Source organism: Meles meles, chromosome 5 (genome assembly GCF_922984935.1).
Source record: "Meles meles chromosome 5, mMelMel3.1 paternal haplotype, whole genome shotgun sequence".
Classification (NCBI taxonomy): domain Eukaryota; kingdom Metazoa; phylum Chordata; class Mammalia; order Carnivora; family Mustelidae; genus Meles; species Meles meles.
Genome location: NC_060070.1, coordinates 144,099,345 through 144,112,752, shown reverse-complemented (window position 1 = coordinate 144,112,752; position 13,408 = coordinate 144,099,345). Strand labels below are relative to the sequence as shown.

Genomic DNA, 13,408 nt, shown 5'->3' with positions numbered 1-13,408 from the left:
ACATAAAGCATACTATTTTATTAAATATTAAAATAGATCCAGGCTGATAGGGTTCAGGATTTTTTCCTATAAGGTTCTTCACCACCACAAGTCAATTTTCAAAGTCGAACCAAAAGAAATGTGAAGAGAAATGAATCCAAGGCTGTTTCTGAAGAGTTTATCTTTACAACTTATTTACAGGAAATTCTGACCACAATTTTGTTCAGTTCAGCAAATGTTTATTGAGCACCTACCTCCAGCCTGCTGGGGAGGAAATGAACAATTCTGCCTCGTCCAACTCACTCACAGAATTCATAGAAACTGCATTAACAGCCATGAACCGGATCAGGCCATCTCACACCGGATTCTAATCCAGTGAGACAGCAAGGTCCATCTGGGGTATCTTTCCTGAATCAAGATTACTTTGGCGGCCTTGCCAAATGTTCCGCATTCAGCAATCACTCAAATAATTGCAGGAGAAATTAATAAATCAGAAAAATACTAGGGTCAGGAAAGCCTTTGTTTAGATAATAATAATAATGATAACAAAAGCTCCTATCCTCTCTCATGTTTTCTCCCCACTTTCCAGGTGGGGGCTGTATGAGGCCCCTAACATATCTTCAGTCCCAGCAGACAGCAAAGCACCAGTAAGAATCCCTGCCCTCAAGGGGTTATGACGCTTTAATGTTTTATTTTTTTCCTCTCGGCATTCACGCTGGAACTCTCTGAACCAAACTCCGCACCTTATACTCAGTCACTAGAGAGTCAAAAATTCGGACATATGGTCTCGAAGTGGTGGTTCTCGGGATGGGGAGACTCGGCACCCGGGAGGCAACGCCTGGCGACATCGTCGGTTGTCACAACTGGGGATGTTCTGGTATCTAGGGCGCAGAGGCCAGGGAAACCACGAAACATCCTACAGGGCACCGGGCAGCCGCCTACACGATGAAAATCCACCCAGTGTCCACGGTGGGAAGGCACAGAATCCCTGATCTCAAGACCACCCCCCGCCCGGCCATGGGGAGACGCCCCCCTCCAGAGCAGCCCGGGCCATGCGTGCGGGTGGGCCCTCCCTCCACTCACTTTGCAGTTAGTGTACCACAGGGCGAGGGTGAGGTTCCGCAAAGCCAGGTACATGGTGGGGTCTCGGGAGTACTCCGGGAACTCGTAGAGCTCGTCCAGCTCCATCACGTCCGGCCGCACGCACAGGGCTTTGCCACACTCGTTGGGCTGGTAGAAGGGCTGGAAGTACCGGTTCATGCCTGGAACTGGCAGAAGGCACAGATGCACACGCCGCACACCCAGATAAGCGACCAAGCAGGCACGAAGCGGAAAGGACAGCTTCAGCCAGGGCTACGGTCTGTCCCGCAGGCACATTCGCACTCCCATTCATATAGATGAAATACACGGGAACCACGTATTTCTCCCATTCCTTCTTCACCAATTGAATTTCCATGGTATGGTAAAAAATTTTTTAAGGTTTTCATGGGTGTTAAACACCTGCCGTAGGGGCGCCTGGGTGGCTCAGTGGGTTAAAGCCTCTGCCTTCGGCTCAGGTCATGGTCCCAGGGTCCTGGGATCGAGCCCCCCATCGGACTCTGCTCAGCAGGGAGCCTGCTTCCCCCTCTTTCTGCCTGCCTCTCTGCCTACTTGTGATCTCCGTCTGTCAAATAAATAAATAAAATCTTTAAAAACAAACAAAAAAACACCTGCCGTAAAATCGACCACCTTATCTGTGTTTACGTGTAGTGTTGAACCGGGTTAAGGATATTCACACTGTTGGGCAACACGTCTCCAGAACTTGTTATCTTGTAAGACTGAAACTCTGCGAATGCCAGCTCCCCATGGAAATAAATTTTAAAAGTAACTTTCACTGGAATTTTTCTGATTAGAACATGAATCAGTTCACAGAGGTACAGAACAATCACTGACCTCAAGTAACCCTTGAGTCGTGGGTAACATTTAAGGCTACAATCTATCCTCTATCCTCTGTGCTGTTTCTACGAACAGAGACTATTAATGTATCACACACTTGTTTTTTAAAAGCCAAAAGAATATGCAGTTTCCTAACCTGATTCTCAAGACCACTGTCCCATGTCATTAAACACTGGGACTTCAACAGACACAGTGTGCTTTCCTATTATTTAACTACTCCTCCGTTCCTGGGCACTTAAATTTCATCTAATTATTTTACTATTGTAAGCAATGTCATGTAAATCTTTGGATTAACCTTTGAGGATTTACTTTGATAATTATTTGCGACAAATTCTAAAATAAAGGGGGGTCTATTTTAAGGTTTTCTGATTCATGGCCAAATTGTCCCTCCCAATATCCATACCCACTAATAGCATCTGAGTGCCTGTTAAGTGCGGGTTAACCTTCGTTAACCCTGGGACTTACCACTGGGGCTTCGATTTGGGCCACATCCACATTTTTAGAGGCCCCAGTGTTCCCAGTTAAAAAACTTTAGGGTGGTGCATTGGAGGCTTAAGCAGTTAAGTGTCTGCCTTCGCTCAGGTCATGATCTCAGTGTTCTAGGATTGAGCTCCGCATCGGGCTCCCTGCTCAGTGGGGAGTCTGCTTCTCCCTCTGCCCACCTCCCCCCACACTCGTGCTTGCTCACACTTTCTCTCAAATGAAATCTTTTTTAAAAACCTAAAAAAATAAAAATTAAAAGAGACCCTTAAAATAGGGCTTTTAGGTCAAAATCTGTTTGCATCATCAAACATAAAAGTTTGTTAATCTGTGGACAGGGGAAGGTCTAGAATTCTTTGCTGGGACACCAAGAACTCAGGTGGAGAATTTTAAAGATCCATTTGGAGTAAGTGGTCAATGGTATATCTGGCCTGACCTGAAGTTTTGGGATTTTCTTCACTGATCACTTCACTGAGATTTTACATGGCATAAATTAGAAGCAAAAAAGACTCAGAGAAAAAAGAGGAAAAGGCTGCTCGTATGGTCAAAACTTTCTCCCAGCACGTCAGAGTTTTGAGTTACCATCAAAGGACGCAGCCACTCAAATTTCAATGACGTAACTCTTCAAACTTGGTAGATACAATTCCTGGACCAGTGTTAGACGTCCCAAGGGATGGACCACCTATGTGGACATGAACCACGTGATACAGGCAAACGCTATGACCGAGCCACGGCACAACCAAAGCCATGAAAACGCACGGTGCTTTGGATCAGGTCGCACACACTTTAAAAAAATCTTTAGCGTTCTGCCCCCCCACCCCATTCCAGGAGAAGCGGGGCGAAGGAAAGCAGGGAGGGCCAGGACCAGCTCTCACCCAGCGAGGAGGGGACGCCCTTGGAGTGCTCCAGCTTCCCAGGGCTGCTGCTGCCGGCTACGCGGTGTGTGCTGGCGCAAGACGGGCTCATGCCCACGCAGTCGGGGTAGTAGGCAGAGAGCAGGGGTGCGGCCACGCTGTCCTTCAGCAAGGGAGGGAGGATGAGCATGGAGTACCACCAGTGGTTGGACACTTCCGACACTCTCTGGAGCGGGGCAGAGCGAGACCAAGAGGCACAATGGCAGACAAGAAACAGGCAGGCAGGCTCCGCCGAGGACGGACGGCTTCCTGCCCCTTCCCCCTCCACAGCCCCGCACCAGAGCTCAGCATACTCAGATTTAGAAATAAAGACAGCCGATGGTGCCCGGAGAGAAGGTTTCCCAGCAGAGTTCTTCCGGATCCGCGGCAACAGTCTCCTCCTGTGCCCCGCACCCACCCTCCCCGGCCCCCACCCCCAAACACTGACCCCCCCATCAACACCAGGTCAGTCTCCCAGCTGCATCCAGGACAGCCTTCCATCCTTGCAGGAGCATCACAGGTAACGTAACAGCCAGTGCAATCCCCTAATCGCAAGCCTAGGTTTCGGCCTGACACGAGAAACTTCTCTGGGTTCAGTAATCCCTTATCACCCAAACCCCGCCCTCTTCTCTAGGGGTCTCGAGATGACGAAAGGCATAAAACGGGGCCAAAAAAGATCGTCCTTCTGAGAAGCCCGTCAAGCAGGACTCCTTTTTGCTAGAAGCTACTAAACACTTTCAGAGGAAGAAATACGCGACAACTATCGAAATAAGACGCTAAATGTGGCAATGAACAAAAAAGCTATTTTTGGTCTTAAAATATGTGATCCCATTCCAGAGCTGATTTAACACATGGAGTCATCGGATCAAAGCATCCCCACGATGCCTGACTGCAGTAAGAATAAAATTTCCTTGGCTTTCGGAGCTACTCTGCCACCAAGCCCATGCTCGATGGCCTTTTCTAATCTTGAACGCACGTTCCAAGAACTCTAAGAATCTGATACAGGAGAGCCTTGAGCCCCGGACGCCTCTGGTGTCAGTTCTCCGGGCTCCAAGCACGTGCCACCTGCCCTCGAGCTGGGCTTTGTGGCCTCGAGGTCCAGACGGTGAACCAGTTTGCAGAAATATTTTGTTTGCTCCTCGGCTTTCATGGGGTGCAAGTCTGGGGCCAGCATTTCTCCGGTTAGGGCGAACCCCGACACCTGCTTTAAGTGACTCCCAGCTGCTTCACGCATTCATTTACCTGCTCAGCCGTGAAGGCGTGTCGGTCTGCTGTAAGCTCTCAAGGCTGCCCTAGGCTGGCCTGGGCTATACCGAAAGAGAAGAGAAGCTTCAGTTCTCCCCACAACACACGAGGGCCGCCGCTGCAGACCCCTTCCTGGTGCAGCCCCAAGGAGAGAGTAAACGGAGAGTTCAGATCCTGACACTCCAAACGGACCGTGTAGAGGCAGGAATGGAGACGCCTCAACGAACAGGAACCCAAGTTCTCGGGCTTCCGGGACCCAACAGAGGCCCTGCCCTCCTGCCACCTGCTCCGAGTCCTTCCTCCCCAAGAAGCCCACTTGACGGTGCTCCGAGTCGTCTCTGTATGGGGGTGTGAGCAGCTCCAAGAGCCACCCATGAACCCGCACTCCGTCCTGCCCTTCTGAGCGTGGCCCCCAGCACACTCACCAGTCCCTGGGCACCTGGCTGTCACTCTGTCGGGACACCATCCAGAACCCCACTCTCACCAATACACGTACCACGGAAGAAATCGTACTTGATACAGTCCATCAGCAGTAGTGTTCCCCCCAAACCCACGTCCACCCGGAACCTCAGCACACGACCCTATTTGGAAACGAGGTCCTTACAAACATCCTCCGTCACACAGAGTAGGGTGAGCTCTAACCTCAGTGCAACTGGTGTCCTTACAGGAAGAGAAGGGACAGAGCGGGGAAGACGTGCAGGGAGAGGGTCCCGTGAGCCTTCAGTAAGCCCCGGACAAGCCAACCAACGCCAAGGATTGCTGCCGCCCACGGAGGCAGGTAAAGGCTAACAGAAGCACCCCAGACCTTCGGGGCGGGGCACAGCCCTGCTAACAGCTTCACTTGAGACTCAGCCTCTGAAACTAGGAGACAACATGCTTCTGTTGCTAAGTTTATAGTAAAGCATTACAGCAGCCCTAGGAAACGAATACAGGCGCTCAAAACTTAGAACCTGCTTGCAAAGTGAACCTGGGGCTGCCTGGGGGGCTCAGTCGGTCAAGCGTCCGCCTTCAGCTCGGGTCATGATCCCGGAACCCTGCAATTCAGTCCCACATCGGGCTCATTTATCAGTCTGCTTCTCCCTCCGCCACTCCCCTGCCCACTGTGCTCACTCTCTCCTCTCTCTCTCAAAATAAATAAATCTTAAAAAAAAATAAATTAAAAAAATTTTTTAAATAAAAAAATAAATAAAAGTGACCCCAGAATCCAAATTCATAGAACAAGGGTAAAGCAGGAAATATAGCTATAAACCTGCTCTAGACTCTTCCTTAACCCTATACAAAAGTATGGGCACCTGGGTGGCTCAGTTGGTTAAGCAACTGCGTTTGGCTCAGGTCTTGATCCTGGAGTCCCAGGATTGAGTCCCACATCAGGCTCCCAGCTCCATGGGGAGTCTGCTTCTCCCTCTGACCTTCTCCCCTTTCATGCTATCACTTTCTCTCTCAAATAAATAAATAAAATCTTAAAAAAAAACCAAACCCGATACACAAAAGTAACTAACTGGTGGATGAAATCCAGGAACTCTTCCACACTTTTTAAAGTTCCTGTATCCTAAGAATATGGCCTCTGTCCTAAAGTTCAGAGTGTTCAGTGTGCAAAAGTGTCTGAATGCCAGCGGACAGACCCATCAGACATTGCAAATGTACTTAGCTATGTATTCCTTTGTATCTATCTGTCTACCCTAAATCCTGAAATTATCTGGGCCACTGCTTTCCTATGGAAATGCTTGAGAGTACAATTAATCATTAAAAATATGTGGGGGGAGGCACCTGGGAGGCTGAGTCGGTTAAGTATCTGATTCTTGATTTCGGCTCAGGTCTTGACCTTAGGGTTGGGAGCTCCAGCCTGCTGCGGGGTCTGCACCTGGGCATGGAGGCTACTTAAAGAAAAAAAATGTGCATATCTCACACATCCCTTTATGTAACAAGAATGGATTTCAAGTAGATTTAATACAGGTCACTTCTCCCTTTGCCTAAAGGTCAACCGTAGCCCCCAAGTTTCAGACATGTGGAAAAACCACAAATTAACACCTTTGTATTACTGAAACGCAGAATAGCTCAGAATCTCAGAATTTCAGACACTCAGAAATGCAAGACACCATTTTTCTACAACAGCCTGGGATCTGCCACACTGGCCAGGGCTCTGGAGCTCACAAAGTGAAGGTCCGCAGGAGAAATGAGACGTGAGGAGGCTCGGCCAGCCGGACGCCCTGCTTCCCCTCCCGCCGTGGGCAGAGACAGGACGGAGCAATTACACCGAGCTCAGAATACACAAGAACACTCTCTCGCAGCTGAATCTGGGCCAAGACCATCAAATTACGGGCCTCTCGTTCTTTTCTCGGAAGGATTCAAGCGGAGTTAGGGTCCCAAAAGCCACCCATGAGAAACAAGGCTGATCCGTGGAGTAAGGCAAGCTACCCATTTCTTCCTTTTTAATTCCTTTCAACGTGTGGCAATATAATTTTATTTTTCTCTATGAGGGAGGGAAGGATCACCCATGATACCATGACTCCTAACATTTTCATGACACAGGTGTCAGGTTAGATCAAAAGCCTTTGATCAGCAACCAAATAGAGAGAAACATATGAAACGGTTATTGTCACTGACAGATAGTACTTTTATCATCGAGGGCACAATGAACCGTGGTCTAGGATGTGCTCAAATACTCACTAGATCCTCTGGAAGGGAACAATGATCTGAGGTCTCGGGCTGCAAAAGAAAACCAACTGTTAATTAGATTTACTTAAAAATACAGGCTTAAGTGTCCGTTTGCTTTCAGCAAGACACCCCTCTTCACCTGTGCAGGGGGTAAAAGCGACAAGTGGGCTAAAACAATGCGCACTGAGAGCGTGGAGGAGACAGCTACTGCCGTAAAGAGGTCCCGGGTGGAGAGCTGAAGGAGCGGAAGGACTTTGGGGGCAATTTGACAAAACACGCAACATTTAAATGCACGATAATTTGGCACTACCTTGCACGCTGAAGACGTACAAGCGATACACCCAGCAATTCAGACCTGGCTAGTTTTTTGACAGGGGCTCTCAAATATCCCATGGAAGTATTAGAAATGCTCGGGGAGCACCTGCGGGGCTCAGTCAAACATCGGACTCTTGGTTTCAACTCAGGTCATGATCTCAGGGTCCTGGGATCGAGCCCCACGTCTGGCTCCCTGCTCACTGGAGAGCCTGCTTCTCCCTCTCCTCCTGACTTATGTGCTCTCTCTCGCTATCTCTCTCTCTCTCCCAAATAAATAAAAATCATAAAAAACCAAACAAAACAAAACCAACAACAGCCGACGACACAGCCATGGGAAAGAACGGAGCACAAACCACACACTGCCGCATGGGCACAGCGCACAAACATAACGGCGACCAAGAGACCAGGCCCCGGAGAACGCACCCTGTGTGATTCCACTTACTCCAAGTCCAGTCAACCAGCACAGAGTAGGGGAGCAAGGGACAGAGAGGGTGTGAGTGAAAGGGGTGCAGGGGGCCTCCTGCGGGGCTGGGAAAAGTTCGATTTCTCTCCTGGGAGCTGGTTAAAGAGGGACTCTCCGAAGCGCCACCGAGTTCCACATTTTGATTTGTACATTTTCTGTTTCTATGTTATACTTCAATAAAAAGGTTACCTAAATCAACTGAAGACCGGCATACCATATGGCCTGGTATACCAAACTGGAACATTCCAGAGAAACTCTGGCATGCCGGCACCAGGGGAGGCGTGCAAGAATGCTCACGTGCACGTCACGGCCCCAAACGAGAAACCACCCTCACGTGCACGAGCAGAACAGATGCGCTGCGGCAGGCGGGCTTGCGCACGGCAATACTGCCCAGCAGGGAAGAGTAATGAACCAGGGCTCAAGGGTCGACATGGATGCTTGTGGAAAAACCCCAGTGTTGGGTAAAAAGAGCAAGTTGCAGAGGAATACAAACAACAGGGCATAATTCATATCCAACACAGAAATATAGAAAACGTTACATGTTGTTTTGGTTTCATAAATATGCATGACTCTGTAACAAAAAGCAGAGGCATAATACATGCAGAATTCAGAACACTGCAGAACACTTGCAGGGGAGGGAGAGAAACAGAGATCTCCCCCTGGGAGATACAGAGGCCTCGGCAAGGAACGCTCTGCTTCTAAAACGGGGTGCTGGGCACCTGAGTGCCTGTTTTAAGTCTTTATTCCTTACGTGTCATTAGAAACCCGCTTTTGTGTCGATGTATTAGTTCATATTAAAATGACCGTATCAGGGTGTGTGGCTGTATCAGTCAGTAGAGCACATGACCCTTAAATCTCAAGGTTAGGAGGTTCAAGCCCCAAGTTGGGGATGAAGCCTACTTAAGAAAAGAAAAGGGAAAGAAAGAAAGAAAAAGAAAATGACCATATGCACTTTGACACAGAAAAGTCATTTCCCGGAATTGATCCTACAAGTCGACTGACGACGGCAGAGAAACAAAGCTATTCACTGTGGCACGGTCCCGAACAGTAAACACGATTTCTTTTTGTTTTTTAAGATTTTATTTATTTATTTGACAGAGATCATAAGTAGGCAGAGAGGCAGGCAGAGAGAGAGGTGGAAGCAGGCTCCCTGCTGAGCCCAGAGCCTGATGTGGGGCTCGATCTCAGGACCCTGGGATCATGACCTGAGCCGAAGGCAGAGGCTTTACCCACTGAGCCACCCAGGCACCTAACAGTAAACACAATTTAAAAGTCACCTAAATACGCTTTAGTCAGGGTGAATTCATCAGGAGACACCAACTGAATGGACTATGTCTTACATGGTCTTTAAGAACAAAGAGATCTTTGTGTGCTGATATGGAAGCATCTTTATATAAACCAACAGGGGTCCCTGGGTGGCTCGGCTGATTAAGCGTCCAACTCCTGATTTCAGCTCAGATGGGATCTCAGGGTGGGGGGATCACGCCCCGCTTCAGGCTCCAAGCTGGGCATGGAGCCTGCTGGAGATTCTCTCTCTCCTGCTCTGTCTCCTGCCCCCTCTGCCACTTCTCGCCTGTCTCTCCCCTTCTCTAAAAAGGATATACTAACGACCAAAAGCAAAGCCCCAAAAGAGCAGGCGGCGCTCACTACCATGCTGTTTGATACCGGTTTACAAATAAACCTCTCCAGACTTTGTCCTTGGCAGAAGGACAAGGACAAGACCAAAGTGACTCTGGGTCAATAAACACCATTTCAATAAATATTTCAAATGTCCAGGCTACGGATGGCAATCAGTCCAGACTGGGGCAGTAGGTCTCGGAGGGGGATCTCCGGAGGGGGGAAGGAGATGAGAAAAATGACGGCATCGTCAGAAGCTGGAATTTAAGACCGCAAACCCTTCAACTTGAAGATGGTGGGAGGCAAGAGGACAGAAAGACAATTAAGTTTTCAAAAATGGAAGAGACCGGATACCTCGGAGCCCCTGCTGGGGAAAAGTACTTGGAGTTAAAAGACATCCAACCACGTGAGGAACCACAATAATGAAGTGGGGACAGAAGGAATTGTGGTACAGAAATTGTGGGGGGCAGGAAAGCCCCGTGAACACAGAAGCAAGAGTAAACAACGGAGAGATTATGGTGACTGGAAATAAGTGACCCAAAACACGAACAGGCACTGGGAGTGAGGAAAAGGCGGGGTGGCCCGAAGTATGATGTAATTTACTTTTTCCTCTTTCGTGGCCCAGTGTCAATGAGCATCTAAGGCTGAAACATGCAATTTAAAAAAGAAGGGAGGGTGACTCCAACCTCCCAACATTCTCGTCACGTATCTTCTTAATCTTTCAGGGAGATTTTCTTTTCTTTTCTTTTTATTTTTTTTAGAAGATTTTATTTATTTGAGAGAGCACAAGAGCACAGAGTAAAACGGAGAAGCAGGCTCCCCACTGAGTAGAGAGCCGGGGGATGTGGGACTCGATCTCAGGACCCTGAGATCATGACTTGGGCCAAAGGCAGACCCTCAAAGGACTGAGCCACCCAGGCACCCCTCCGGGAGATTTCAGAAACTACTATTCCTTGTGATGAAGAAATTGTGACTCCACGTTCAGCAAGTTCTTACTTCACGTTGGCTTCTTTTTCTTATGTTAAGTTTGGTTGTGTGAAATGCAACCACGGAACATCAAACCAGCACATGCGGTTGTATGCATGACACACCAAAGTGGTACGTCAGCCAGACCTTCTCCTCAGACACACTGAGGGGAATATTTTCGAATCACAATGGTTATTCCATGATGGTGACCGCACGAGCTTGTTGGGTTTTTTTTTTTGCTATCATCTTTGTTCTTTTCTGTATTGTTCCAATGTTTCAAAGATGAGCACATGTCATTTTTCTAAAAAAAAAAAAAAAAACAAGCTCATTCTACAGAAAACCTTGGGGTTTTCCCACGCAGCTCAAGTTGAAGAAAGTGAAAAAGACACAGACCGCAGGGAGGAAAATCAAGTAAATTGGAAAAGGGACCCAGATGACCTGAAGATGAGTAGAAACGACGTCAAAATTGTACCTTCTGTTATCATAGGGAAAAGAGAAGAGGGATGGCGCAGACCTCCAAACCCAGCTAAACCAGAGCCAGGACAAATTATGTTCATATAAACCCTGCATGTAAAACATACTTACTGTTTAGTAACATAACATCATCAGGCAAGTCATCCAAGATATCTGTTTAATCCTTTAGAACAATTGTCTGGAAGCTTCACAAAAACAGGCTGGGTGAGAATGGCCCCGAGGATAGTATCTATTAAAATAGCCTGCTATTTCGGACTGCTCCCTGGCCGAGCTCTCCTTGTAAACACAACGGAATCCACTTGAGGAGTCATCTGAGGCACAGGTGCCAGGTTAAGCTCAGGGCAAACCGTACTGCTCAGCTCGCCTGACCCTCCAACCCCGATGCCCATCTCTGGACCCACTCAGCCTGGAAAATGAATCACCCAGCCCTCCAACATCAGCCCCCTCCCTCGTTTTCCTCTCCCGTCCCGCAAATGGCTTCTGCTCCAAAGGTCCAGCCCAAGCGCCAATTTAGGTGCTGAACTGAATGGCTTTAGCACAGAACTTGCTAACTCCGGGGCCCTGGTCCCCTCCGGCTCAGATCTGTGCTTTCTACCTTTCACTCGCAAACTGCCCACATCGAGAATAAAACAGAGGCACCACCACAGACCCCACTAAGAGGAGAATAAGGGCACAGTGCAAATAATTCTAACGAATCTGACAATGAAGATGAACTACATTTCTTCAAAAACCCGACTGGCTGGCTCCGTCGGTGGAACAGCAGGAACAGGTGACTCCTGATCTCCAGGTGCGCATCTGAGCCCTGTAAAGACTGCCTAAAAATAAAAATGAAACAATTCGGGGCACCCGGTCGGCTTAGACGAGTAAACGTCCGACTCTTGATTTCAGCTCAGGTCATGATCTCAGGGTGGTGAGACACAGCCCTGTGTCGTCGGCCTTTTTACTGCTTAAGATTCTTTCTCTCCCTTTCTCTGCCCCTCCCCCACCACCTCTCTTAAACAAAATGTTTTTTTAATTAAAAAAAGTTTAAAAACCCACAGAACACAACTATCTAAAACTGGTAGGATAAACCATGTGACAAGTCACATCTGTTTAAGACACTGAATTTATCATTTCAAAACTCCTCAAAGATAACTAGCCCAATGTCTTCACTACTGACTGACACCAAACAGTGAAGAAGAAATCATTATCAGCCTTACACAGACTTTTTAACAAAACAGAGGAGAAGGATATACTTCTCAATTCGTCTTATGGAGCCGACATACCTTGGATACCAGAACCCAACAAGGATATATTACAAGAAAAGAAAATGACAGATCGTATTCATCATGAACCCAGGTGCAGAATTCCACAACAAAATATGAGCAAACAGAATCCAACAATACATTAAAGGATAATATATTAAGAACAAGTGGGATTTCTTCTCCCACCCCACCTCCCCAGGAATGAAAGGTTGTTTCCACATGCTAGAATTCATGCAATTCACATTAATAGATTAAAGGAGAAAAACCCACACGATCATCACAAAAGACACAGAGAACGTTTCTAACAAAATCCAACATCTGTTCATAACATAACATTCTCAGCAAACTAGGGAAAGAGAGGAACTTCTTCAGTCTAATCAAAGATGTCTGGGGGCGCCTGGGTGGCTCAGTGGATTAAGCCGCTGCCTTCGGCTCAGGTCATGATCTCAGGGTCCTGGGATCGAGCCCCGCATCGGGCTCTCTGCTCCACAGGGAGCCTGCTTCCTCCTCTCTCTCTGCCTGCGTCTCTGCCTACTTGTGATCTCTCTCTCTGTCAAATAAATAAATAAAATCTTTAAAAAAAAAAAAAAAAGATGTCTGTGAAAAGCTACGGCTGGCACTATACAGAATGATAAAATACTGAACACATTCCTCTTAAGTCAAGAACAAGATAAGATAGCTGTTCTCCAACTTCTAGTCAACTCTGTGCTGATGGTTGTGACCAAAGTAATAAGGCAAGAAGAAGAAAGAGCCAACAAATTTAGTTTTTAAAAAAAGCACAAGAGTTGCTATGATGGTAGAAAATCACAAGTGATCTATGAAAAGATCTCTGAAATTTAATAAGTGAATTCAAGAAAGTCTCTGCGTAGAAAGGCAACATATACAAGTAACTTGTATTTCTACGTAATTGTAACAAACAACTTGAAAATAGAGTTAAAAATAAATTGCACATATAATTAAAGAGAAAAGCAAAATAACTAGAAATAAATTTAACAAAAGACACCCTCAGTAAAAACTAGAAAAACACTACAGAGAAAATGAAAGACTCTGAAAAGATGGAGAGATACACCACGCTCATGGATCAGAATAGATGTTGGGAAACATTTTCTGTAAAGGGCTTGACAGTGAATACTTTAAATCCT

At 47.3% G+C, this 13,408-nt stretch overlaps 1 protein-coding gene across 2 annotated transcripts in view; it reads right to left on the bottom strand.

Annotated features, from left to right (window-relative positions):
- The window catches only part of KDM1B (lysine demethylase 1B), a 97,470-nt gene that overhangs the window by 25,214 nt on the left and 58,848 nt on the right, over positions 1 to 13,408 (bottom strand). For both annotated transcript variants that reach the window (XM_046005457.1, XM_046005455.1), the window contains exons 7-9: positions 7,200 to 7,238; positions 3,270 to 3,474; positions 1,063 to 1,247 (exon numbers count right to left, since the gene is read on the bottom strand). In XM_046005457.1, coding sequence (XP_045861413.1) covers positions 1,063 to 1,247; positions 3,270 to 3,474; positions 7,200 to 7,238 — 429 coding nt within the window. The remainder of the gene's footprint in view (positions 1 to 1,062; positions 1,248 to 3,269; positions 3,475 to 7,199; positions 7,239 to 13,408) is intronic.